We start from the raw sequence: 27,500 nt of genomic DNA on the forward strand, positions 1-27,500 counted from the left end.
AGGAGAAGGACACACTAGTCTTGAAGGTAGTGCCGTAGGCTCAGTACCATGGTCTTCCACTGTCTTGGATTAGAGTTCTCCTGCTTGAGGGTACACTCGGGCACTCTTGTCTGTCTTCCTCTTGTTTTGTAAAAGATTTTATAGTTTATATATGAAAAATTTATGTTAATGTTGTTACTGCTCTTCAAATATTTTATTTTTCCTTGCTTCCTTTCACCACTGGGCTATTTTCCCTGTTGGAGCACTTGGGCTTATAGCATCCTGCTTTTCCAACTAGGGTTGTAGCTTAGCAAATAATAATATTAATATATATATATATATATATATATATATATATATATATATATATATATATATTGTGTGTGTATGTATGTAAGTTGATCTTTAGCGCTGTCATTTAAATAGCTTATCGTGTTAGGTGTATGGTATATTTAAATATTCTGAGTGCTATCATTGCTGTGAGTTCAGATTTTTTTCAGACTGTGTCATCCACCACAAATTATTAAATGTGCAGTTTCTGTACTTCTAACAGTCTTGCCCTTTTGTTTTCAAGGCTCAATACTGCACAGTTTTAAAGATGTTTTATTCCTGATGTGACTGAATTGTTGAGAGATTTTCCCAATCAAGTGCTGTAGTTTAATCGGGGAAATTTTAGAAGTTCATAATTTATATAAATACATATTTGTTGAATATATTGACAAAAGTCTTGTTGTATTTGTTTCTGATTTATCTTATTTATGTTACTTTTGGTTTTCTCTTGATTTCTCTATTTCTCTATTATTATTATTATTATTATTATTACTTGCCAAGCTACAACCCTAGTTGGAAAAGCAGGATGCTATAAGCCAGGAGGCTCCAACAGGGAAAATAGCGTAGTGAGGAAAGGAAACAAGGAAATAATAGAAGTAATTAACAATTAGAATTAAATATTTTAAGAGCAGTAACAACAATGAAATAAGTACTTCATATATAAACTACAAAATCTTTAACAAAGCAAGAAGAGAAACAAGACAGAACAGCGTGCCCGAGTGTACCCTCAAGCAAGGGAACTCTAACCCAAGACAGTGGAAGGCCATGGTACAGAGGCTATGGCACTACCCAAGACTAGTGAACAGTGGTTTGATTTCGGAGTGTCCTTCTCCTAGTTGAGATGCTTTCTATAGCTAAAGAGTGTCTTCTACCCTTACTAAGAGGAAAGTAACCACTGAACAATTACAGTACAGTAGTTAACCCCTTGAGAGAAGGGTTTTTGGTAATCTTAGTGTTGTTAGGTGTGTGAGGACAGAGGAGAATATATAAAAATTAGGCCAGACTATTCAGTATATGTGTAGGCAAAGAAAAAACGAACCGTAACCAGAGAGAAGGATCCAATGTAGTACTGTCTGGCCAGTCAAAGGACTGGTTCTTCTTTACTCCTTAGTTTCTTTTTCAATATTTGTCTGCGGTAGGAAGATATAGTACAATATTTTGCTTTTCCAACTAGGGTAGCATATGGGAATAATAGTAATAGTAGAAATAGTAATAATAATTACTCTAATATTTATGATTGTTAACTCTTCAGTATAGGAGTTGAAATCATCAACATAAATGTTATAGATGTTGATGCAGTTATAGTTGTCTCTTCTCTGTACTTTGACTGAACAAGTTTTTCCATTAACAATATATGACATTCAATTCAGCTTCCGTGTTCTCTGACCAGAATTCAAGTTAAAGTTTATCTCTTCAATTTGCAGAAGTTTGTCATCATCTTATCGACCTTGGGATGACATGAGAAAATGGAGTTTGTCATCAGCTTATCGACCTTGGGATGACATGAGAAAAATTACTGGTACTGTACAGCTGACTTTTTGAATGTTGGTACACCACAACAAGCCAAGAAGAGGCTGCAGCTCTATTACGTAAAAGTTATCATTCCCATGACAGTAAGTCCTTTGTGATTATTCTACTACAGTATCCAGAAAATAAATGTTACCTCATAGATACTACTCTGTACTGTATGCCATTCTTTTTGGCATACAAGGATATTACCTGCTAAATTAAGAAGTTTCCAAAAATCATCCTAGTTTGCTGTGGTTTCAACACTCGTGTTGCCAACTGTACGTATAATAGTTAGAATCATCAGCTATGTTCTCTCAGTTTTCTAAAAACAAATTGCTATGGCATGAGTATACTGTAAGGACTTATTAATAAGTAAAATACCCATATAACTTCCTATGAGCACAATTGCATAAGTTTAGAACGACAAAACAATTCGTAATGCGGGACAATTTTCCAGACAAAAAAAAAGATTTCTTTACACATAGGAAAGAATATATAAAGTAACAATATATGAAGTATCTTGATCAGACAGTGTTCAGTTTAGATTCAGTGATCGTGAAAACAGAAATATCATGTGGACAAGAGTTTGTACTTCTGCATAGAAATCTTACCAGTGATTTAACCAAAAAATTAAGTTCAAGTAAAATTAATTACATTTGCACTATGACCCTGTGAAAAAATTACTTTGTTGAACCAGTAATTTTCACATAAGAAACTTTGCTACAGGAGCATGGAATAGAACAAGTGAATGGTCATTCTTCCAGGCTTTTGATAACTTTTGAATGACTTGAAAAACTTTTCGTGAACCAAAAAAGATTTAATTTTACTGTAAACATTTGTAAACCGATAATAAGATACTTTTACTAATTTTTTTACTATTAACAGTTGTCGTAAAAGGATATGGTATACTAGCAAATAGTTTTCCTAAGAATTTTATTAGAAATAACTTACATAAAGTTTTATCTTCATAAAAAGATATATAAAGGCACTGTTATAACAATGTTGTCATGTAGAAAGGGAAATATATTACAGTACAGTAATCAATTTCCTTTCTGCCAATAATTAGATTGCCATGAATATGACATACATAGACAAAGCTAAGACTATAAATACATAAAAAAAACAATTCATTTTAAACATGATAGTATAAACAGACACACAGCTGTACTGTTATTTGAGAACATATTCTATTTGTAAGTAACTAGTATTAGTGTGTTGTGGAATTTAACCAAGGTAAAAGTAAAAGAAAACAGAGAGGGGTTTTGACGATGGAAAAACGTATTTTTGGCGAGGTGCTGTGTGGTCTCCAAGTATTTCACAATAAAGTCCTTCGGGGACCACACAGCACATTAAACACCACCAAAAATACACAAAAATATTAGTACAGTATTTCTGAAACTGAGAAGGCACCTTTTCATCAAAATAACCCCAGTTTCCACTTTGAGTAAGTTGAATATATACAACAAAATAAGTTTGAATTAGTGCAAAGCACCATGCCACAAAATGCAATATGTCTCATGGAAATTTCAGAGATATAACATTAAGAAAGGCTGGAAAGGGTGTAGAGCTTAATATCAAAAGAAGCAACAATTCACTTCTTTAAAGGCAGACGGCAGTTCGTAATGTTAGAGCCTTTGATTTATTCTAACTCTTGAGGACTGATATAATATTGTGCCAAAATAAACGTACTACAAATAATTTAATTGTACTGAATAACTTTAATCAGCAAGTTAAATGATGAAGAAAAAATATAGGTATATCGATTAAATCAGCAAACATTTAAATTTCCAGGTATCCAACTATTCATAACTGGAAAAAAGATTACGTTTGGGTTTTACTTGGTAACTTACTTTGTTCACAGGTGAAAAAAAATTCAATTATTCTAACACTGAAAAAAAAAAACATTTACTTAAAAGTATGAGAATGATTTCTTGCATATACGCTATAATGTACCACAGGAAGTGTTCAAACATTAATATAGGAAGTTTAATTGAATCACAATTTATGCGCCAAATCATCACTGTACTGTAGTTAGAAAGTGGAATTACACATTATAAAGACATTATTGAGTATTGTAAATTACATTTCAAATTTACATCTCGTACATAAATTCTTCCTCTCTCCCACTCACATGTGTGACAATAATTATTTACATGTTATGATATTATTGTAATTGAAGCATCAGTTCCCATTAACATTATTATTCCATACTGCACAGAACCAAAATTGTATCAGTATGATATAATTCCAAAGCTAAAGGTAAACATTATGTAAATTTGATTACTGTACTTTATACAGTACAGATAAGATAAGATTATACACATTTTTATCACCCATCTCTACCTTGAATCTTACATGCACAGGTACCATCTTACATACACAGCTACACAAATATACAAATACACAACCTGAATCAAGGCAAACTTATTGCAGTAAAAACTAACCTAGTTTATTTACAAAAAAAAAAAATACTCTGTATTTGTTGAGGCTAGGAGGGGGCTAGATCTACTACTATCAGATGAATTTCCTTAACAAGAAAGAAAAATCTGATACCAATACCTCGGATATGAATTTGTGTCACCGTGCATAACAAGACACGTATGAAAGCTCCATTATATTGTATAATAAAGCTAATTATGACAATCGTAAAATTCTTGTTCAAAGTTAATTTAGTTTTTTCTATAAGATGTTATCTGAATTGTTGTGTGTCAAGCTGCAAAAATAATGTCTACTTGAAGTAGTACAGACAACAATCTTCATTAATCTAAAATACAGTTAACTTATAAAACTTCTTGATTAACAAATTCTTGTCACAACTAGTAAATTACTTTTAAAAACTGTTCTCAATTCTTTTCGTTACCTGTAAAAACTAGATACAACACATTATGGCATAACAACGTCAATAAGGAAGCAGCTTCCTTGGAAGTCAAAGCAGTAATGTACTGCCAAGAGTTTTTCTCAAGATTAAAATGTTAAAAACTTGATACAGACATACCGTATTAAGTTATCAAGCTAGTTTTTAATTATATCTGAATAATCCCACTTGTCAATGAGACTCATCGAAGGTCATGCTCACTCTCTGCTGGGTACCCCATGTAATATTGATTAGGATAATAACTACGACCACTATGCCCTCCAACTGTGCCAAATGCCGGTGGAATGGGTGTTGTTGGGGGAGGCATCATCTTTAGGGTACCAGCTCTTGATGATGGTGGATGTGGAAGAGTTGGGTAAGGCCCTGGGTAACCTGCCCAACTTCCTGGTGGTGGAGGGGGTTTAAGACATGTACAATTTCCTTGCTGCCTCATTGCCAAATGACCAGCGAGTGGTCCCCCACGGTACTGGGAATCTGAGCGGAGTCTTATAAGGCATATGAGGATGATAAGAATGGCTACAAATGCCACAACACCACCAACAATGCCAATGATAACTGTATCCATGTTGTAAGCAGAGCTGTTACGTGGTGGACTGGATGATTCAATTTCGTATTTATCTTTTGGGCGACCTGTCATATCATCAAAGGTTATGATGTTATCAGTAGTAACAGAACTCCTTTGGCTTGTTGTGAATGCAGGCAAATCTGTGGTAGTTGTAGTTGGTCGACCTTCACAGGTTAACTCTTCTTCGCTGAGTGATGTAAGAATTATTCCATTGAGATTTTCTGGCTCCTTACAAGTTACATTATAGAGGCTGTCCTTTGGGCCTCTGGCTGCCAACCACCGCCTCAAGGTTCTGATATTGCAATCGCAGAATAAAGGATTAGAACTTAATCCTGTCAGGTGTAGATGTCTTTGTCGAGAATCAAGATTATTGAGGAACTGGGGACCTAATGATGTAATATTGGAATTAGAAATATCCATAGATATTTTTGAGGACACGGGTACCGGGAAAAACACATTAGTGCGCAAATTACTGACACTTGTGTTTACTAAACCAAGAGTAAGCTCAGGACTGTTGATACCAGCAAAGGCCCCTCCAGAGAGTGCCTGCACTATTCGGCCACGGACAATTAAAGTTCTAAGTCTTGGGTAGAATGCTGGATGAAGTTGGTCATGAACTTCCCTGTCTGTTAACTCAATGTCAACCACTTCTAAACCTGGCAATCCCTCTAAAATGCCTCGAGCATCAAGGACTGCGAGAGAAGGGTATGTGTGTAGGTGAAGTTCCCGCAAAGATATTAGAGGAGACATTGCAGCTCTTTCAATGCGGTTCACTCGAGGAAGATATGATGCTTTTAGGACTTCAAGATTGGTCAGATAACTGAAATCTCCACGAACAATATATGCCAATGGATTATGTGAAATATCTAGTTCTCGTAAGTCGGATATTTTGGGCCAAGCTGTTGCGAGGCCATAGCTTAGGTTGGGAATTTTATTCTTAGACATATCTAAGACTTTTAGGGTTTGGCATAGCTCAAATGAAGACTCCTTAACCTCAGAAATGTTATTGTCAGAGAAGTTAAGGGTACGTAAGAACCGGGCCTCAATTTTGGGGATTTCTGTTACATTTGTACCAGCGAGATTAAGATGCCTGGCAGATTTGGGCTCATTTAATAATATGTAAATGGCCTCTTCTGATAGTGGATTATATGACAAATCAAGTGTTTTGGCATTTGCTAGTATATCGGCATTACTTGGTATATTTTCAATTTTGTTGTGAGCCATGCTCAAGTCACTCAAGAAAAAGAATTGTTGAAGCCTCTCAACTGGTATTTCTTTGAAGTTATTGTACGACAAATCTAGAGATTGAAGTTTTTGAATCTTGGCTCTCTCAAATATCTTATCTGGAAATGAGGATAATTTGTTGTGACTCAAGTCCAAGTGTAACCTGGTAATTCCTAAAAACACATCCTCTGGAAGCTCGGAAATACTGTTATGACTGAGGTCAAGCTCCTGCAGTTGAGTAGAATTTTGGAAAGCAGTTGCCGACACTGTCTCTATCATATTATTTTTCAAGTGCAACTCTCGAAGGTAAGGAGAGTTGGCAAAGTCATTGTTTTCTAAAGCCTTAATTTGATTATTTTCTACCTCAAGATGTTTAAGCTCCTTAAGGTCTCTAACAATCTCAGCCGGGAAGAAAGAAAGGCGATTAAATGACAGGCTAAGCCATGTGAGTTTTGAGTGAAGCTCGAATGCTAAAGGCTGGAGGAATGTGATGTCGTTGTGACTTATATCAAGTATTCTCAGTTCTGTTCCAGGAGCTGGAACAGTTAATTTGAAATATTCTTTCTTGAATGAAGGAAGCATGTTGTCATTAAGACGAAGTATATGTAGCAGACCTATGTTTAAGAAGGCAGAATCTCCGATACTTCTTATACCATTGTGACTGAGGTCCAGTGTGTGTAAGAAAAACAGATCTTTGAAGGCCTCACTTGGAATCTCCTTGATTTCATTGTTTTGCAAATTAATAACATTAATTGGAGACTCAATGAACTGACCTGGTCGAATCTCCATGATTTTGTTCATACTTAGGTCAAGAGTTGTAAGTTTTTTCATAGGATGGAGAAGAGTCACAGGCAGTAAAGTGAGATGGTTCTCACTTAAATCTAGCATTCTTAGCTCTGGGAGCAAGACAAAAGCATCAGAGGGCAAACTTGTAATGTTGTTTTTTGAGAGAATAAGGGATTCCAGGAGTGGAAAGTCAAACTGTGGCAATTCACTTAAAAGATTCAGACCCAAGTTGAGCTCTTTCAGGCTTTCTCGTAAGCCTGTCAAACTCTCGGGGACTATGTATTGGAGATGATTTCCATAAAGATTCAAACTTTCAAGGTCAGTAAAGTTGGTGAATGTTCCTGGAGGAAGCTCCCTAATGATATTGTAAGCTATGGAAAGATGGTGCAGACTAGAGGCAGTTTGTAGACTGGTGGCAGAAATAACCCCTACGCGATTGTAGTCCAAGCTAAGTGTCTTGAGTTTCTGCACCTGTTAATTGTAAACTGAATTAACAAAAGAATTTTTCCATACATATAGCAACTTATACAGCACCAAGGTCTATGTAAGATATATTAAAATTGAACTATGATTTATTAAAAACTTATATTAAAATTGAACTATGATTTATTAAAAACTTCATAACGTTAATATACAATTTCCTTAATTTTCATTATTTCAGGTAAATTTAATTGGCATTAAAAATTTGATTTACAAAGATTTATATGAAATTTTATTTTTAATAACTATTTTGCTGTGAAATATATTAATTTTATTGAGTAAAGTAGAAGTTTACATACCATAGAAAGAGCTGTCGAAGGGATTGAGAGAATATTGTCATCATCAAGATGGAGGGTCTCTAATGATATCAGGCCTTCAAATGCATCATCCTCCACCTGGAATTGCACAAAATCAATTATTATTAGGATAAAAAAGTTATAAAAACTACTGAATCATATGAGTACATTGTAAAGAACATTTACTACCATCTACACTGTGCTGCAAACCCCCCACTGTAATTGGTAAACTACTACAGGTTGCAAGCACACTCAAAATGTTTGCATCCAACAACTGATTAGAAAAAATAATACTTCCCTAGAGAGAGAGGTACTGTAAATACAAGTATAGTGTTATAGGAGTTTCAAATACTTATCAAAAGATTAAACAAACGCCTATAGCAGATCAGGCTTTTCCTCTCTCATATGCAATTTATCAACAGAGCAGGTCTTGCTAGTCCCAGATGAATAGCATATACAGTATATGTTTTTGTTAATTCTATTAATTTCAAGCAGTATGATGAGTATTTCCTCTTCAGAGGTTTACCTTGACACTTCTTTTACTAAAGCACATAAAAAACAAAGTAATTAAACTTGGTTTTAAAGCTGCTAGTAAAACTGGTCATTCAAGCCAAAAGTTTTCCTCTGTAATTAGACATATGCCATCAGAGTTGTCCATAGGTCCTAGGTAGTCAATTGTACCTTTTTCACTAAAGATGAGACATTTACCCTTTTCAAAGAGGCAAGCTATCAGCTCTATTTTGACGAGTTAGGTAGAATATTTATGATTTCATTGTTTAACTCAATCTATTGTTTTAAAAAATGAGTCTGTCCTTACTACCCTATTTTCACAATGTTAAATCTACGTCTCATACAAGCTTCCCGTGATACGCCTGTTCATAATGTATCATGTGATGTAAGTTCCGACGTAGGTCCTACTTTCACCAATCTGGTTTCCCATGGTGTCACACGTTTGTGGTGTATCACCATACTCAGGTCTATCCTCAAACCTTGACACGGGGAGATTCTAGTAGAGTCTTATTCACAGTCTCGGCATAATCAGATATTTTCCATAGAATCAGAGGAGGGATTTCAGGAGACTCCCTTTCAATGACAGAATTTTTAAATGTATCCAGAGAATTAAAGAAGAAACAAATTCTACTCACTCTAAAGTTTCTGCTCTAATGTCTATTTCTATATTGCTTCTTCAAAGTTTCTCAGAAATTAGAGCTAGAGCTGAAGTAGCATTGAAAAAGGCATTAGATAATTCTTTAACCATAGGTTCCCCTTTAAATCAGTTCTGTATTACTTTGAAACCTAAAAGAGTATGTTTATCATATGAGAGCTTTTACATAGTTTAAAGTGGATTCAAATTATTTTGAAGAATCTACTATAGTGATACTGCCTTGCTCTCAACCATAAGGACAATTTAGGTCTCTTGGGTCCTTGACCACATCTTTTACTTACCAAAGAAATTCAAGGTTTTAACGAAGAAAACGTGCTGCTTCTGACAAGGCTGAAAGTATTGAAAAATCATCCAAGTGATGATCAGTTCTTTGCATGTACAGGATAGTGTCCCATTCCCATTGTGTTTAGTGTCTGCTTCAACAAGATCCTCAAGTGTCAGTAGTACATGTACTGTATTAAAAAAGTACTACTGTTGCCAAAATTCAAACCCCTTCTGTCACTTTAGTAGTCTCCTCCTTTGTATATTGATAACCTGAAAAATATTAGCATCATGATGTAAAGAAAAAATGTTCTTTGTTATCAAATGCGCTCTCTCTAGGATTTTTAATTTCTGCTCTGGCTCTGAAGCTTCAGGAGGGTGAAGACTAGTTGTAGATATATCTTGGCTCAATTGATTCCTTATCCTTACAAGATTCTCCATGGAGATGCCTTCGATAATGATGGAGGCAGTTCAACAAGTAGATTGGATGTTTTTACAATCCATAATTATTGGAGGACTTCATCCCTCAAACTTGGTTAAGGAGGGAGGCCTAGTTCCAAATTCAAAACCAGTTGAAACATCTTGATTGGTGGCGTTGGGTCCTCATTAATAGCTCCTTCAAGTTGTCAGTCTAATACAGTATTAAAGGTTTCCTAAATATTTGTTTTGTGTAGTGTCTCCAGCAGGCTGGGGAGTTAAGACACAAACTGCTTGGAATACTTGCAGAGTCCAAGGACATACCTGTAATTTCTTCAGATGCATTGCGAAAGGAAAAGTGATAGCTGTCCATTCACGATAACACCACAACTTTAGAGTGCTACCAAAAACATGGGCTCACCCGGTTAAGAATTTTTTTTTCTCTGAATCCGTAACTTTTTCTAAATCAGGAATTATTATGTTGGGTAGAAGCCACAGAAGTTTGTCTTGTTCCAAGTTTCATTTCAGGAAATTGAAATATATCATTAGCTCAACCAAGCAAGCAAGATCTGTTGTTACACACAGAATGTTCACTTCATCCTCAATTGTGTCTGAAAATTTGGGAAAGATAATGATAAACATGTTTGCAACTTCACGGAACAAATGGTAGGATCTGTTTTGGTCTTCGGTTCAAGATCCTCAAGCATAGGCAGTAGACCTGCAGCAGAATTGATTTAATCTCATAATTCAACTATTTCTTCCACTTGTCATTCATCTAGACATCAACAAGTTCTGAATATCAACAGGTACAAGGATAATTGCCATAGTTTCATTTTTGGTCTAACCTCTTTTATCTAGCCAACTGCTTCCTTTATCAAGTAGGATTGGTCTTATCAAAATGGCACATTGCTGATTGTTGCACCAAGACTGCATCTTACTATAGCTAACTGCTTGTAGACCCCACCGGTTTTCACTATACAGTAAATTGAAGCATCAAGGAGGCCTCCTACTAAGGAGCTATTCCAACATAAATTGCATACTTACTTTACAGTGTAAAGCAAGAAAAATCTCTCCGAATAACATTTCTTTAAATAATATATCAAGTTCATGAGTATTTCCCAAGGACCACAAAAAAAGGGAAAATACTACAGTATTATAGATTTATCACACCAAGCTGCATTCCTAGTCTCCTTGGGTTGTGACAACTGGACTATTTGTGATACAGTACTATATATTACTAATAAGAACTTTTTGTGATGATTTGCTATGGTTTGCAGCCTGCAAGGTGCTTGAGATTTACGATCTCTACTTTTCCTTTCCGGGGTTTATTATGTTGGGAGCTAAATGTTAGGCTACGTATAATTTCCATAAGTTTTTATTTTTATTTCTATGAACCCTTGAAGTGGGAAAATCTTGTATCTCAAATCAAGTTATAAATATGACAAATTTATAAATAATTTGTATTTTTCTCAACATACAAGCCTGGAGCTAAGTATAGGAATATCCTTTCGGTGAAGCTGAAAGCCTAGTCATGATAATTTTAGCGAGGGATAACCACCCTAACTGCTAGTTAGCGGGGTGGGGGTAGCCGGCTACCCTGTTCACTCACACCTCTTGGCTGAGTAACCACTTTGCTTTCTGGCAGGACTTCTTTGGGACAGGACTGGGGGGCCAATTTGTATAAATAGCTCCAGGTTTGTATGTTAAGAACAATACAAATTACTTACAAGTTTGTCATTTGTTCCGACACAAATACAAACCCTACGCTATTTATAGGGATGACTTACCTCTTAGGAGGGAGAAAGTCCTCACCAACTGGCTTTGGCATTTGACCTGGGGTTCTCTCTCCTTCGATATCGGACCGAAAGGTAGTAGGAATCCTGCCCTCGCTAAAATAGTTTTGCTATGCACAATTGGTGGCCTGCAGAAGCTGTGTTCATGATACTAGCAATATGGCAGATCTTAGTGAATAGGATCTCGAGTCATAGGATTCAGAGTGTACCAAGACTTTTCCATATCACCTGGCTCGCAGGGGTACTGGGAATGCAACAAGTATTATTTCTATACTTTGGTTACACAAGGGAAGTGGATCTTACCTACAGAGAGGCGAGGGCAGCTGTTCCGAGTACCTGCGAAGCAGATTCCCCAGAGGGGGAGAAGGTGAAGGAAAGAAAGAAGCCAGTCATTCTACTCCTTCACCCCAGACTAACCTTTTTAACCTAAACCCTGTGCTACTTGTTCACCAAGGAGCTTGAGGTGTTTAGACCACTTGTTGTGTAGCCATCACAGGACCAATGAAAAACGTATCCATGTTCCTGTGGGTTACGTCTTTCAGGTAGTGGGCGGTGAAGGTCGTCCGATGCTTCCACACGCCCGCTTGTAGTACTGTACTTGCGCCACAGCGTAGATTTTCTTGAATGCCAGGGACGTTGCAATGCTCCGGACGTCATGAGCTCTGGGTCGCCTTTGTGGAGGAGGGTCAGGATTTATTGCAAAGTCAATGACCTTGGGAATATAAAAAGAAATTGTATTTTTTGTGACCCCCCTCTTAACCTTCCCCGTGCTGACTCAAGGGGGCAATCAGATAACACCTCAGACTTTTTATTAGGTAAAGTACCAGTTGGTCTGGATCTTTGGTTACAGAATGGAGAGACTTTATCTGGAATGGGCCAAATCTAGGATCCAATACATACGGATTTTGAGTTTTAGTAATAAACTTGGGGAAATCCCCATCTCCTTGTGTGGGAGACGATGTAAGATAGACTATGCAGCTCACTGACTCTCTTAGCTGAAGCCAAAGCGAGTAAGAACACTGCCTGGCGTAATGGTTCGTAGAGGGAACCATTCAGAGACTGAAGGACTCGAACTATGTTCCAAGGAAGAGGTCTAACTTCTGACTGGGGACAAGTAATCTCATAACTTCGTATGAGTAAGGAAAGTTCCAACAAGGAGGAAATATCTACTCCTTTCAGTTTGAAGGCAAGACTCAAGGCCGAGTGGTAGCCCTTGACAGCCAAAGCCGAGGGATGCATTTCTCCCCAAATGTGTACAAGGAACTCTGCTATTGTTGGAATAGAGGCATTGAGGGGAGTGATACCCCTTCCACTATACCAGCCTCAAAAACTGACCATTTCGCCTGGAATACTGACGCTGAAGAGCGTCTAAGGTGTCTAGACATCCTTTCCACAACTGGCTGCAAAAAGCAAAAGCCTCTCTAAGACAGGGGGGGTGCTGGACAGTCTCCAGGTGTGGAGTTGAAGTGAAGCTATGGCTCTGTGGAAGATGTTGGCATGTGGCTGTTTGAGTAGATCGTGTCTTGAAGGAAATTCCCTTAGAAGCTCCGTCGGGAGCTACACAAAGTCCTGGAACCATTCTGCGTCATGCCATAGCGGAGCTCTTTCAGTCATAGATAAGTTCTTGCTTATTCTGACTTGGATGAGGACTTTCTCATTAGACAGAATGGGGAAAAAAGTGTTCACATCTATGTTGTCCCACTGTTGTTGGAATGCATCTTGCCCGAGAGCCTGGGGGTCGAGGGACTGGGGAACAGTAGAGCGGGAGCCTGAAATTCAGGGCAGTTGCGAACAGGTCCACAGTTGGGGAACCCCACAAAGGACTTTGTTGGCTACTAGGTGATTCAATGACCACTCTCAAAGCCCACTATCTGACTCCCTCTGCTCAGATTGCCTACAAGCACATTCCTGTTGCCTGAAACTAAGTGACCGGATAAGGACACTGAGCTGTCTTCTGTCCATCTGAGTATTTCTGCTGCTAGATGCGTCTCCTATGAGATTTATATGCTGATACCTTTCTGATTCGGACCAAAGGACGGAGATGGTTTGGTGCGGCATATGGGAGAATTTTTTTGAATCCGAAAACATCAGTTCCAGAGAGGGGGGGGGGGGGGGGGAGAAGATTGACCTCTCTGTGGAGGTTCTTGTCTGCCAACCACCATCTGAGGTCTGTCGGTTCTTCTGACCTTAGTTGAACCAGGGTGTCCAGGGAATTGCTTGCCTGAATCCACTTGGACTTGGGGGTACCAGTGGACCCATGAGGAAAGATTTTCCCCCTCCAATCATCGGAAAATGGGAAAGGCACTGGACTAACTGGTAAACCAATTACCCCGTAGGATGGTCAACAATACCCTGAGATTGTGACTCCTGTTCCCCTCCCCTAAGGGCTAGCAAGTTTCCTTGAGTGGAAAAAGTGACTTTGATTGCTCAAGTGAAAGTCAATGCTCCACAGTCGAGAGATCTCGTAGCAAGAAAACATCTCGAATTGATGTCAAGACTTGCAACTGATCACATGCTTCTGCTATGAATGGGTGGGGAGGAGGATCCTGTCCTCCTTCCGACTGGTTGAGTAAGTATGATACAGATTGGTAAACCAGGTAGCCAGTACTACTTATGATATTACAGCGAATCTCCTTAGAGATTGCTTTTTTTTTTTTCGGACAAGAGACCAGTTGGTAACTACCGAAAGCACCCAACTTCTCCCAAAGGATAAGATCAAGATGTATCTACAATCTATTGTTGGATGGGTAATATGTGCAGAAGTCCATCTACGGACTATTAACACAGACCGGGGAGCCGGATGAACAAACGGGTGTAGCCCGAATTATAGTCATGTCTGGAACTCGATTGGAGAACGTTAAAAATGTTCGTAACCGAAATTTTCTCATTAGGAAAGACGAAAAACGTTTGCATTTCTTCGTCTCCGATTGGTAAAACTGGCATGAGTATTCAATGTTCCTTTTTAGGAAATAAATTTGCATATGAGAAGTTTTCAGTACAAGTATTTTTTTATAACTGAGACCTTCGAAGGCCTATGAAGGCAGACAGCATATGCAGTATATCTGGTTACGGGAAGGTAGAAGAGTAATGTGTAACCTGGTTTCCCGTAAGGGATATAGCCATCAAAACTTACAACTTATTAGATCGGAGTTTTAATTGTTAGATCGTCTATAGCCCTTATCGGCAGAAAGATCTCTTGCACGCATATGTACATGCCCGTCTGCTGTAGCGCAGGCATATTCTTTATGTCCGGGTAAACGTTTGAAAACAAATTTAAGCCCGGTTGGGGGAATAATGTATGTGCAACGGATCACAATATTATTGCTCAAGGAATTTTTGATTGTCGACTAGCTGTAAAATCTTTTTAAAATGTGAGATACTACACATAAAACATAACATACAGTCAGTGTAGGGATCATACCTGTGTTGGTTTGACTGCCCTCCTTGTGGGCTGGGCTTGCCAACGTTCATACGCTGACAAAGTTATCTGGCTAACTTGAGGGTGGGGGTTGTAACGTTCATAAACGTAATGAAAAGCTGAAAATGTCTGTTGCTATCGTTTCTAAACGTAAGCTAACATTGTTCCCTTGGGATTAAAGGCTTGAGACAATAACCTGGTATGGGAAGCAAAAAAATTTAAATGCCTCACAAGCCTATCGTGTTGAACGAGAATTCGTTGTGCCCAAGTGCACAATGTCGGCATGCGGCTGACTCGAACAAGGTAGAAACAGTGTTTGTGGCAATAACCTCAAGGTTTTGTCTTGGAGAGAGCGCATGCGTCGGAGTCTTTAACAAAGTGTGTAGTCTCGTATGTAAGAGTTTGTTAGCCCAGGACTCAACCAACACATACACTAGGCAAATATGTATGGGGTTGCCAGCGAATGCTTTCTCATTAGCAAAATACCACCATATAATGCAGGCAAAGACTTGCCAGAAGTATTAAACTGATTAGAATGTAAAAATTCTTTCTGCTAAGCTTCCGTCTCGGCGGTATCGAGATTGATGTTGATCTCGCAGAGGGTGAGGGTTTCTCGGTGACGAGAGACGATCACTGGTACGTCCGAAGACGAAAGGCATGGAGCTGGCGAGACTAGTCTGGCTGATGCATAGTAACCAGCTGGGAGTGCAGAATGATGTTACAAGTCACACGAAGTTGGTACGCCGGACGCAGTATGGGATCAAGCAGGGGTCGGATGACGAAACCCTGGGTGGTCAACCATGCAGCGAAAAATCTGGCTAAAAACGCGCGAACTTAGGGGTTCAGTGCGACGAGAATCCATGGGTTCTACACGTAACTAGGACTCGAAGGTCCACGAGGGTTACGAGAGCCTGGGGACTCATCGTATCTAGCATTACGAGGGCCTTCAGGCACAGTGTAACGCCTGTCACGAGAGCTCAAAAGACTTAACATGACGAGGGTTGCGTGAGCCCGAAGGCTCGGTGTGACGAGAGTATGAAAACTCTTATGTTATGAGAGCTGTAAAGCTCAACATAACGGGGATTACGAGAGCCCAGAGGTTCAGAGTAACGTAAGTCCAAAGGCCCGGCATAACACGAGTCACGAGAGCCCGAAGGCTTGGCGCAACTGGAGACCCAAGACTGCGGGTTACAAAAGCATGAATGCTCAACATAACTGTTGTCACAAAAGCCTGAAGATTCAACGTAACCGGGGTTGCGAGAGCCCAAGGGCTCAGCACCACGGGAGACCAAAGACTCTGGGTTACGAAAGCCTGAAGGCTCAACGTAACCGTGGTTGCAAAGAGCTCGAGGGCTCAGTGCAACTAAGGTTCCGGGCCACGAGAACCCGAAGTCTCAACGTGACTAGGACCTACGAGACCCCGAAGGCTCAACATAATGGGAGCCCAAAGGCTCGGGGTCACGAGAGCCCAAAGGCTCAGCATGACGAGAACTGGAAGGTCCCAGGCTACGAGAACCCAAAGGCTTAACATAACCAGAGCTCAAATGCTCGGGGGCCAGCAAGCCTGAAGACTTAACAAGAATGTGGACCCGAAGGTCCTGAGTTGCGAGAGCTCGAATGCTCAACACAACGGGTCATGCAAGCCCAACGCGAGACCCCGGAGGGACATCGTGACCTGAACTCAAGGGTTCAAAGAGGCGTCTCCTTACCGCTGGGGGAGGACCATGCCCGGGGTGAAGAGGGGTCAGAAACTCCTCCACTCAATGAAACCCCGATGGGGAACGTCCAGTAGAAACCAACCGAGGGGGAGACAGCTCAAGCCCAAGAAGCTCAGAAGCTTCCTCTCCTGGGGGACAGGTCTGTTCTCCCGAAGGAGAACATTGCCTAGGACTAAGCTATATCCCGCCCTTGGGGAAGATACGTACAGTAGGTGTAAGGAAACCGCTGACCACAAGTGATTCTCTCTCACAAACAAGAGAGATGTTCCCTCGAGGTAGAACAGGCCTTGGACTTTGCTCTCCTACCATCCCAGGAGAAGCAATGTCTTCAGCCACACGAGACCAGTCAGACCGATGGGCAGCAGCACCTGTGCCCACAGGGGAAGGTTCCTCCTCCTCCGAAGTAAAAGTGCACTTCCACTCAACCCCAAGCTGGAGAAGCTCAAACAGAACTTCCTTCGAAAGGGGAAGGGTCACGAGGTCCTGAAGGACCACGAGATGAGAGCCCAAAGGTTCAAAAGGCTGTCTCCTACCGCAGGGGGAAGAAAATTCCGAGGGTGAAGACATACCCCCAAAAGGGGAACGTCTAGCAGGTTCCTCCGGAGAGGGAATCTGCTGTCACAAAAAGCTAAACACAAGCTTTCTCTCGCAAACGAGAGGAATGTTCTCCAAAAGGAGAAAATTGCCTAGGACTTTGCTTTCCCCCAGCCCTGTATAATCAGGTACCAGTAAATTATATACTATACAGTACAGTACAACCAATTCATACTTATTAAATAGAAACAAAGAGTTAAATCAAAGTTAAATCATTTATATTGATTGTTAATTCTGTTGAGAGAATAGTATGAAGTTTACATCCTGATGCTTTCAATTTCACAAATAATACATTCTCATGTGGAAGATAATATGAAATATTTGGTTGGCAAGTAATAACCTTAAAAATTGTAATGCATCACAGAATTCTTTGTCAGGCACAACTAAGTTCATTGAACACTCACTTAAATTTTAGACTGAATACCAAGTATTGTTAAAACATACAGTAGCAAATCTTCATTAGTGATTTGCTAATAAAACATATAGCACTGGTTTCACTTCAAGATACTTTATAACTCTCCCCATTCCATCCTATAGACATTTCACAAACAAAGTGGCAAAATAAATCAAAGTACTAAAGCAAATTTTCTTGACAGAACTGATTAACTGGAGTGAATGCACATTATGTAGAAAGGATTTATGCTGTACATTATAATTCCATTTAGATTTTTTTCAAATAATATACCTTAATGACTTTCAACCTAAAGTCTTCCAGACTATTTTATAATTTCAATATAACCTATATTCATTGGCTTAATAATAATAGTAATAATAATAATTTAGTTACTTTCAGAGTTCAACACACTGCATATTGTACAAAATTTCTTGGTGAATGGATCTGCTTTCTTCGCTAAAATCAAATACTGTAAGAACTTAATGTGGTAATTTTAATTTCCTCAAAATGAAAAACAAAAAATAATATTTTCTTTACTCAATCTTATATAATGTGAACAAAGAAAATAGAGCCATGCATTACTGTACCATACAATCTAAACTGAAAAGGAGCTTGACATTTCTTATCTTATTACAAATTTTTACTTTCTCTTCCCTTATTGAATGAAGTAGAAATAATGCTTACCTTTCTAATTGAGTTAACAGCAAGTTTCAAAGACTTCAAGCTAGAAAGCTGCCTGAAGGTCCCTGTGGGAAGTTCTCCGATGTTATTTCGAGTTAAATCCAACTGCTCTAAACTAGTCATTGGACCAAGGGCTACTACTCCACCTAGAGTCTAAGAAAGAAAAAAACTCATTAGGCTATATTGTATTTTCAATTATGAAATATTTACAGCAAAATACACAACTCTAAATGAAGGTAAGAAATAAAAATTTATATTCATTGTCGATAGAACCACTTTTCAACAGTCAATTCCCCTTGTAATTATTTATACTCACAATAACTGTTGTTTCATCATAGTGAAATGAAGGTGAACAACTAAACAACATAAGGTGAGGACACAGTAGGGCCAAGGTAGTTATATTAATAGTTATAAACAAAAATTCCTGTTTGAAAATCTAAATAAATTTCAGAATTAGACAAAGTTAAATGCCATGACTCAAAATGTATTAAAGAAAACTTTACAAATTGAAATATGCTAATTTCTATATTACCTGGATCAGATTATCATGGAGGACAAGAATCCTGAGGTTTATCAGTTCTTTCAGAGCATCTGCTGGAATTTCCATCAAGAAATTTGATGAAAGATCCAGTTCTTCCAATGATGTCATACCTGTGAAACTCCCTGAATCCAGTTTAGATAGCCTGTAATAAAACAAGAGTTAATAAAACTGAACAATTGAAAAACAATAATGGTGTGTTCTCAGTTTTTTATCATCCCTTTTACTTCCTCATCAGTATTGTTCATGACATAAGAATGTATTTATCCTTGTAATGTTCTTTAAAGAGTCTATAGAAAATTTTGTTTTGTGATGGAACTAATGTCATGATTTTTCTCCCATTTATGCAAAATTTCCTTAAAATAACATCAAAGAAAGAATAGAACTGTAGTATAATCATTATTAATATATTTAACTAAAAAACTATCCACTTTTGTTTTTAAAATCATCATATAGATTTCTAACCTCCTAAATATATCAACATATAAACTAACATCTTTCTAATCTGAATGATATACTGTACAGTATACTGTAAATACATGAATATATCAATGTAAATTTCTTGAGCTGAAAATTTACCAGATTTACACTACCAAAGTCCTATTACTAGTAATGTTACTACGTTTCAATTATTCATGTAACATTTTGAGAATGCCACAAGCCCCAGGAAACTGTATGGAAATCAGCATAGTACAGAAAAAGAAACAGATGTAAAGAATAAACTATTGAATAGAAATAGCAAAATGATAACAATAGATATATGAACATGACTACTGTATATACAGAGGACAGTAATGATGGTTTTGAAAATGAATATAAAAAATGAGAAAATAGAAAAAGGCAAGGGAAAGAATAATAAAAATAAACTGATGCATATTGCGCTTGAATATACTCTAAAGTAAGAGAACTTACACCTTGGACAGTGGGGGATACAGGGTCTATGGCACTATCCAAGACTTAAGACTTTAGTATGTGCTTTGTTTTTGAGTGTCCTAGAAATACTGCCCACTATAGTTATCTTCTACCATTATAATGTGGGCATATAGATATTAACAGAGCCATTAAGTAACCACTCAAGTTAAGTGTATGGTGTAGTAATTGTAGAAGTAGGTAGGGGGCATAGGCATAGGGAATATATTTCTTCAGTAACACAACAGAAGATTAAAAAGAACTTTTATCCTTGATGAAGAGAAACTAAAACAGTGAGATATAAGAGTTAAGATACCAAATGGAAGTCATAGACCCAATTATTAGAAAATATCAATACTAAAGGAAACTGTGAAAATTAATTCAACTTCAAGGCACTGCGCCATTCTGTCTGGTGCCTGTCCACAAATGAAGCTACATACAGACTAGCATTGTGAAAAATGTTAGGGTTTAAGGATTGGTAAGAATGGAACATATATCACCTCTAATGCACGTGACCTTACCTATTGTACGAAGCATCCAGGGTGATGAGGGAAGTCAATTCCTGGAATGCACCCTCTTTGATGTTGATGATCCTGTTGTGTGAAATGTTGAGGAACACCAGTCCGGGTGTCTCAATGAAGGAAGAATTCTTCACTTGATCTGCAAAAAAATAGTGATAAAAAGTTGGAAGATATTGTGGCAAATTTCTGTGCTTCATGTGAACTGATGGGAAATTTAACCATGTTTAGTAAATGATGTGAAAATATAATTAATTTCTTCTGATCTTGCCACCTTACTTGACGTATATAATTCATATACTGTATATGCATTTATTTATTCATTTAAAAGCTATATAACTTTATGGGTAAAAAATTCAAATTATGCATATTGTAAACATCAGTGATCAATCAGCAAAATATTAATAAATAAAATAGCAACTTATGCAATTGTTTGGTGAGATTTATGAATTCATAACTCCAAATAAAAATGTACATTAAGAATTCACACTTATGATCAAATACTGTAGTCAATCATCTTACCAATATCATTTTCCTGCAACGTCAACACTTTCAGATTGGTAAGGCCGCGGAGGGCAGCCGAAGGCACAGCAGGGAAGTTATTCGCCTCGATGTGAAGGACCTCAAGGTTCACTAGAGCAGTCAGCATCCCGGTGTCTAATTCTTTCAGATGATTGTGGGCCAGGTTCAGCGTCTGTTGGTGGGAGGAGAAATGCCCTATTTAGATCGTATAGATATGTTTTGAAAATCCAAGTCTTTTTGGGAAGTGAAAATTCTATACAGATTCTCTATAGGTACAGTACTTTGAAGATAATACAGTATAAAGATCTTAGGCAGATTCTATGACAATGTAATTGAGATCATATACTTCCTACAAAGCTTCTAAAGAACACAAGATTTATAGACTTATAGAATTATAAAAGTTCTGGTTAAAATATTTGGCCTTATGAAGAGCAACATAATAACAACTTTCCACTCCAATATATTTCTAGTCATTCTGTCTTACATACTTAAGCTTACAAGTGATAATATATTGTTACCAGGGACTGTACTGCAATATTTGCCAAAAAATAAATGCCATGAACTCATTCAAATTGCCTGTGAGGCAAAAACCAGATGGTTAAGCTACTGAATATATATTTTCTGGGCTCGACCTGTGTCGCTCCGTGAAATGCTCCTATAGCACCATTTCTAAGGCATAGTTATTGCTAAATATACCAGAGAAAAAAAGGATGCATGGAATGCCAGGAATCAACCCAGCTCGCTCACTCTATGAGTGTCGAAAAACTCCTAAAACTTACTTATATAAAGGTCATCAATTGTAAACACTAACAACACAGCTGGATGAATGAAATGTGTTTGTGCCTTACCTTCAGTGAGACCAACTTAGCAATCTCCGACGAAGAGAACACCGGTTTGTGGATGTCGCCCAAAAAGTTATGGTCAAGTCGCAGCTCCAGCAAGGTGTCCTCCAGACTCGCGAAAACATCGTTATAAAGGCGTCTGATCGTGTTCCTTGAGAAATCCACCTGAAATGCAAATTAAAACTTCAAAAATTTGTCCTCATGAATATATAAAAGGGAAGTAAAAACTAAATATCTGTTTTTAATTACATATGGCTGTGTCTGCAACAAATGCCTACCGGTTTCTGAATCTACATCTCTTTTGCATTCTCAATCAAAATTCTAATTTACATCTCACTTAATTATTGTTATTCCACTATAGTTCTTGTTTTTTTTTAATGATCTTAGCCCTTATACAATGGGCCACTTCTCTCTCACATTTCCTTAGAACCTCTCTTGGTTCTGGTGTCCCTAATATTTTTACATGGAACTTGATATTAGACAGTTAAATCATTTACAATTGTCAATTATTCTTTAAACCAATTTCCATAGATGAAGGAGTGGATTAATCGTACCTTTCTCAGGGGAAGATCAGATGCAGTGAATAACTGGCCTCTAAGTGCTTGTATTCCTGCATTTCTTTGGGTGAATTCAACAATTTTCATCCTAAAACAGAAAATCAATTAATAATAGGTAAATGTATATGTTTGATGAAAGATGTTACCAACTTAAATTTTTCATAATACACCATTACTTAAAAATAAAATAATTTTGAGAAACTGATAAACAAGTTTTCCTTTCATATAAGAATTCAACTTTGCTTCAATGAAACTTTGTATATATTTAGTAATAACTAAACTTACTTGAAAGGCAGTAGGGGGAAATCTCCAGGAAAAGCAACATTGTCGCAGTCAATAGAAATTTCATTCTGGCTACTAACTGTGCATTGGCAAGGAAGGGTCAGCTGGTCGTCAACCGCTGAACAGGGCCCAGTCTGACCACATGCTATTTGCCCCACCAAAGCCAGCACCAACACAAATGCCAGCATCCCTGCAAACAAAAATAACAAGATATTAGAGTTGTTTCCTATATAAATATTCTGCTTAGGCAAATCATTTTGTTTGCAGTTTACATACACAATAAAAAAAATTCAACCAGCATTTTAAAACATCACTCGGCCCCACTTTGAAGCAGGCAAAGCACTTTGCAACTTTTTTCTTTTTCTGGATATCTAAAAACTAAAACCTTCCGACGATCACCAAATTTTGACTATTCTATTATCCATGGGTTTTGAACATCTGCTTTCAAAATCTCTAATGCCATATGCTAAATTTAATGTTTCCTCCAGGTTACAAGTTAAGCTTTCTAATGACCATTGGGGCATGTGATGCTCTTATTACAATTTCCATTTTCATATGACTCGTTTGTAATTTAGTTCTGTTTTGACCATGTTAATCATGAGGCATATTTTTATTGGAAATTTAGACACATGAAAATTTACTGACCACTACTTACTATTATTAGTTAATCTTTTATTACTGTAGTAGAATACATAAAGTATTTTTTTAATGAGTACATACCATAATGACTACAGGAGTGTAATATGTTTTTTCTCAGGGTAGCAATAGTGGACCATCACTATTTTTCCTATATGTTTTCTTTCCCATGGTAGCAATACTGTTTGCTTATGATGCTGACATTTTAGCATTGAATCCATCTCATGGGTATAGATAGAGATGTGGTTGCTGAATCTCATAACAGATATATAGCTAAAATTAGTGCATGGTAAAAAAGTTTTAGATTAAATTATACCTAAAAAATATTCTATTTATGATGTGGGTAGGTCAAGGTAACTAAATTATCCCCACCTAAATCTGTTCAAACGTTCAAACTTGCCACAAATGTTTTTGTGTTGAACAGGATGACATAAATCTTTTTATAGTTTATGTATGAAATATCTTTTAATGTTGTTAATGTTTTAAATATATTTTAATTGTTCATTACTTCTTATACAGTTTATTTATACAGTTTATTTATTTCCTTATTTCCTTTCCTCACAGGGCTATCTATCCCTGCTGAAGCCCTTGGGCTTATAGCATCTTGCTTTTCCAACTAGGGTTGTAGCTTAGCTAGTAATAATAATAATAATAATAATAATAATAATAATAATAATAATAATAATAATAATAAAATAATAATAATAATTTGGCTCAATTAAAATTCTAGGACCATTTCCTATTGTTTTTCTACCATTGCAAATATAAATCAGCATATTGATTAAGTTTTTCACTTGCAAAATCCCTATAAGTATCTACTGTCCAATACAATCATCGATATACTTTCAGAATCCTTTCTCAACTTGATTTTGAAAGAATTTCCATGCGTCTTGTTTTCCCGAATTCATAAGAGCAATAAGAAGGTTAGAAATGTATTTTTTTTAAATCAGAGTTACACAACCAAATGGCTTCAGGGAAACAAATCACAATTCTTCTTATCCTTTCTCTCTGTATTACGAATTAAAAAATGTTTGTTTATTTCTCTTGTATAAAAAAGTAGAAGGGAACCTATGACATGATGTAAAAAAAAAAAGTGAGGCAGCCTAATGTTTTTAATAACTTTTGTATCTAAAATGAAAAAAAACACTTTAAAAATGCAACATGTACAGTATACAATTTTTTAAACATTCTTTTTATACAAATTTAATTAAACATACAATAATGTTTAAATTTTACCACATATATATATATATATATATATATATATATATATATATATATATATATATATATATATATATATATATATATATATATATCAACGCTTGCATAAAACCATTGAGATGATAATTCAGGGTTGTTATTATAAGATTTACATAAATTTGACTTTTACTTGAAATTTGACCTGATTGGCCATTATCATTATTATTATTATTATTATTATTATTATTATTAGCTAAGCTACAACCTTAGTTGGTAAAGCAAGATGCTATAAGCCCAAGGGCTCCAATAGGGAAAAATAGCCCAGTGAGGAAAGGAAATAAGGAAATAAATAAACGATGAGAAAAAATTAACAATAAAATATTTTTAAAAAACTGTAGCATCAAAACACATATGTCATATATGAACTATAAAAAGACTTATGTCAGCCTGTTCAACATAAAAAAAGTTGCTGCTACTTTGAACTTTTGACAAAAGCGAAAAAATTCCTTTTTGTAAGCATGAACAGTTAACATCACAGCATAATCAAATTGTTTGAACCATTGCGAAAAGAATAATCATCCTGTTTCCTTAAACTGAACCAAAATTCTAACATCTTAATCTGTGACCTATACCACAACACAATGGATTAATTTTTCTTCCTGGAGTGGAAAGTAGCTACAATTGATGAAGCAATTGCGTTGGTATTTTCATGATTTTAAGTACTGATCTTCTTCACCCAAGGGGTTAACTACTGCACTGTAATTGTTCAGTGGCTATTTTCCTCTTGGTAAGGGTAGAAGAGACTCTTTAGCTATGGCAAGCAGCTCTTCTAAGAGAAGGACACTCCAAAATCAAACCATTGTTCTCTAGTCTTGGGTAATGTCAGACTTTTTAGCGATGGCAAGCAGCTCTTCTAAGAGAAGGACACTCCAAAATCAAACCATTGTTCTCTAGTCTTGCGTAGTGTCATAGCCTCTGTACCATGGTCTTCCAGTATCTTTGGTTAGAGTTCTCTTGCATGAGGGTACATTCGGGCACACTATTCTATCTAATTTCTCTTCCTCTTGTTTTTTTTTTTAAGTTTTATAGTTTATATAGGAGATATTTATTTTGATGTTGATGCTGTTCTTAAAATATTTTATTTTTCCTGTTTCCTTTCCTCACTGGGCTATTTTCCCTGTTGGAGCCCCCTGGCTTATAGCAAATAATAATAATAATACTTCTCTCTCTCTCTCTCTCTCTCTCTCTCTCTCTCTCTCTCTCTCTCTCTCTCTCTCTCTCTCTCTCTCTCTCATTAGCCTGAAAACTTTAAATCAACCAATCTCTCTCCATTAAAAGGTAGTAAATGATAAAATGGAACTAGATCTATAAAAAAATAGCTAAGAAAATGTCTCCAAAACTTATTTTATTAGTTTAATAGGATATAATTATCAGTTCTTGATTACGCAGGACTGTTTACTTTCCTAATTCTAATTAAAACTTTATAATTATTACTATTAATATAATAATCAACATTACGGAAATGAGTCTCCTGTCTTGGTAGGAAATCTGTTACCTACCAAAAATTCCAGATTTCCCCCCCTAGGGGCCAAGTTTCTCCCCAGATCTAGTGTTCAAGTTACCTCCCTTTTTCCCCCTGTAGGGAATTTTTTATTGCATCCGCTTCTGCAATGATAGCGGTGTGACTTGCAACGTGTTAGGTCGTCCGTGTCAATCAGAATTCGGCGGGGAGGGTCACAAGACTACCTTTAAATGCTACCTTTGACGTGGGATGTCTTTAGGTACTGTGCTCTTGCACTTTATAATTTCCTTGCTTTTATTTATTGCGGGAGTTTCGTTTGCTCTCTTACTACTTCTTCTTCTTCTTCTTCTTCTTCTTCTTCTTCTTTTCATTTTTTTAGTTATTTTTTACGGGCGTGTGTGCCTTTCTCCTTCAAGCCATTTATGTTATTTATTACAATGAATAGTTTATACCTTATATCCTGTTTTTTCACATACAGGAATAGACTTTTAACCTCTCAAGAAATTGGTGTTCTTTTGTGATAATAACATCAAGTTGATTCTTAAAAAATCAAAATCCGATAAATTTGAAACACACACACACACACTCTCTCTCTCTCTCTCTCTCTCTCTCTCTCTCTCTCTCTCTCTCTCTCTCTCTCTCTCTCTCTCTCTCTCTCGAAAAAGTATAAGTAACTGCTGAGAGGCGTACAAATTCTCTTCGCATTTTACACGGGAATATATATACATAACGCCATTTTAAATCTAACGACTGGTGTATATATATATATATATATATATATATATATATATATATATATAGAGAGAGAGAGAGAGAGAGAGAGAGAGAGAGAGAGAGAGAGAGAGAGAGAGAGAGAGAGAGAGAGAGAGAGAGAGAGAGAGAGATTCACATTTTGCAGTGCCCTCTTAAATCTAACTAAACCGGTACCTGAGAGAGAGAGAGAGAGAGAGAGAGAGAGAGATTCACATTTTGCAGTGCCATTTTAAATCTAACTGACCGGTATCTGAGAGAGAGAGAGAGAGAGACGTCGACGACCTTCGTGCTTTTGCCTTGAGGGTCAATCCATTATCTGTGAGGAGAGAACAACGCTCTATTTACACCTGGATCTTCCTCAGGCAAAATCCCTCACCTAAGATTCTACATTTTTTTTCCTTCATTGCACTGACTATAATAATGGGTGCGGGGTAAATGCATTACGGATGAGAAGACTGTGCGGTAGAATGTTCACTTGGTATGAGAATGTAGTTGAGAGTTTGCTATTTATCTTGGAACATTTATATATATATATATATATATATATATATATATATATATATATATATATATATATATATATATATATACTGTATATATATTATATATATATTAGAACATTTCTAGAAATATAAATTATAAAAGACTGTACATATTACTTGCGTAAAATATTTATGAATAAACATTATTATTATTATTATTTGCTAAGCTACAACCCTACGGGGCTCCACCA

The 27,500-nt window shown here is 36.9% G+C and overlaps 1 protein-coding gene and 1 long non-coding RNA gene across 2 annotated transcripts in view; one reads left to right on the forward strand and one right to left on the reverse strand.

The window, feature by feature from the left end:
* The window catches only part of LOC137640290 (uncharacterized), a 79,133-nt gene extending 60,668 nt beyond the window's left edge, over positions 1 to 18,465 (forward strand). Inside the window, exons 3-4 of the long non-coding RNA XR_011044325.1 lie at positions 1,734 to 1,922; positions 18,194 to 18,465. This is a non-coding gene — a long non-coding RNA (uncharacterized lncRNA). The remainder of the gene's footprint in view (positions 1 to 1,733; positions 1,923 to 18,193) is intronic.
* LOC137640289 (chaoptin) lies at positions 2,744 to 22,880 on the reverse strand. Its single transcript, XM_068372904.1, has 9 exons — positions 22,657 to 22,880; positions 22,369 to 22,459; positions 21,821 to 21,979; positions 20,973 to 21,144; positions 20,454 to 20,592; positions 19,018 to 19,168; positions 18,489 to 18,638; positions 8,048 to 8,143; positions 2,744 to 7,739 (listed from the first exon to the last, which is right to left on the reverse strand). The coding sequence occupies exons 1-9, from the start codon at positions 22,839 to 22,841 to the stop codon at positions 4,875 to 4,877; spliced, it is 4,008 nt and encodes a 1,335-aa protein (XP_068229005.1). The 5' UTR covers positions 22,842 to 22,880; the 3' UTR covers positions 2,744 to 4,874.
* Positions 22,881 to 27,500: the final 4,620 nt, after the last annotated feature.

Source organism: Palaemon carinicauda, chromosome 4 (genome assembly GCF_036898095.1).
Source record: "Palaemon carinicauda isolate YSFRI2023 chromosome 4, ASM3689809v2, whole genome shotgun sequence".
NCBI classification, from domain to species: Eukaryota; Metazoa; Arthropoda; class Malacostraca; order Decapoda; family Palaemonidae; genus Palaemon; species Palaemon carinicauda.

Excerpts from the sequence above, each read along its gene's own strand:
- LOC137640289 (XM_068372904.1), bottom strand. The coding sequence starts at position 22,841 with ATGCTGGCATTTGTGTTGGTGCTGGCTTTGGTGGGGCAAATAGCATGT. Across the intron at positions 22,460-22,656 it reads TTCCCCCTACTGCCTTTCAA|GATGAAAATTGTTGAATTCA; the intron begins GTAAGTTTAGTT and ends TTTCTGTTTTAG. Across the intron at positions 21,145-21,820 it reads CTAAGTTGGTCTCACTGAAG|ACGCTGAACCTGGCCCACAA; the intron begins GTAAGGCACAAA and ends TCCCACCAACAG.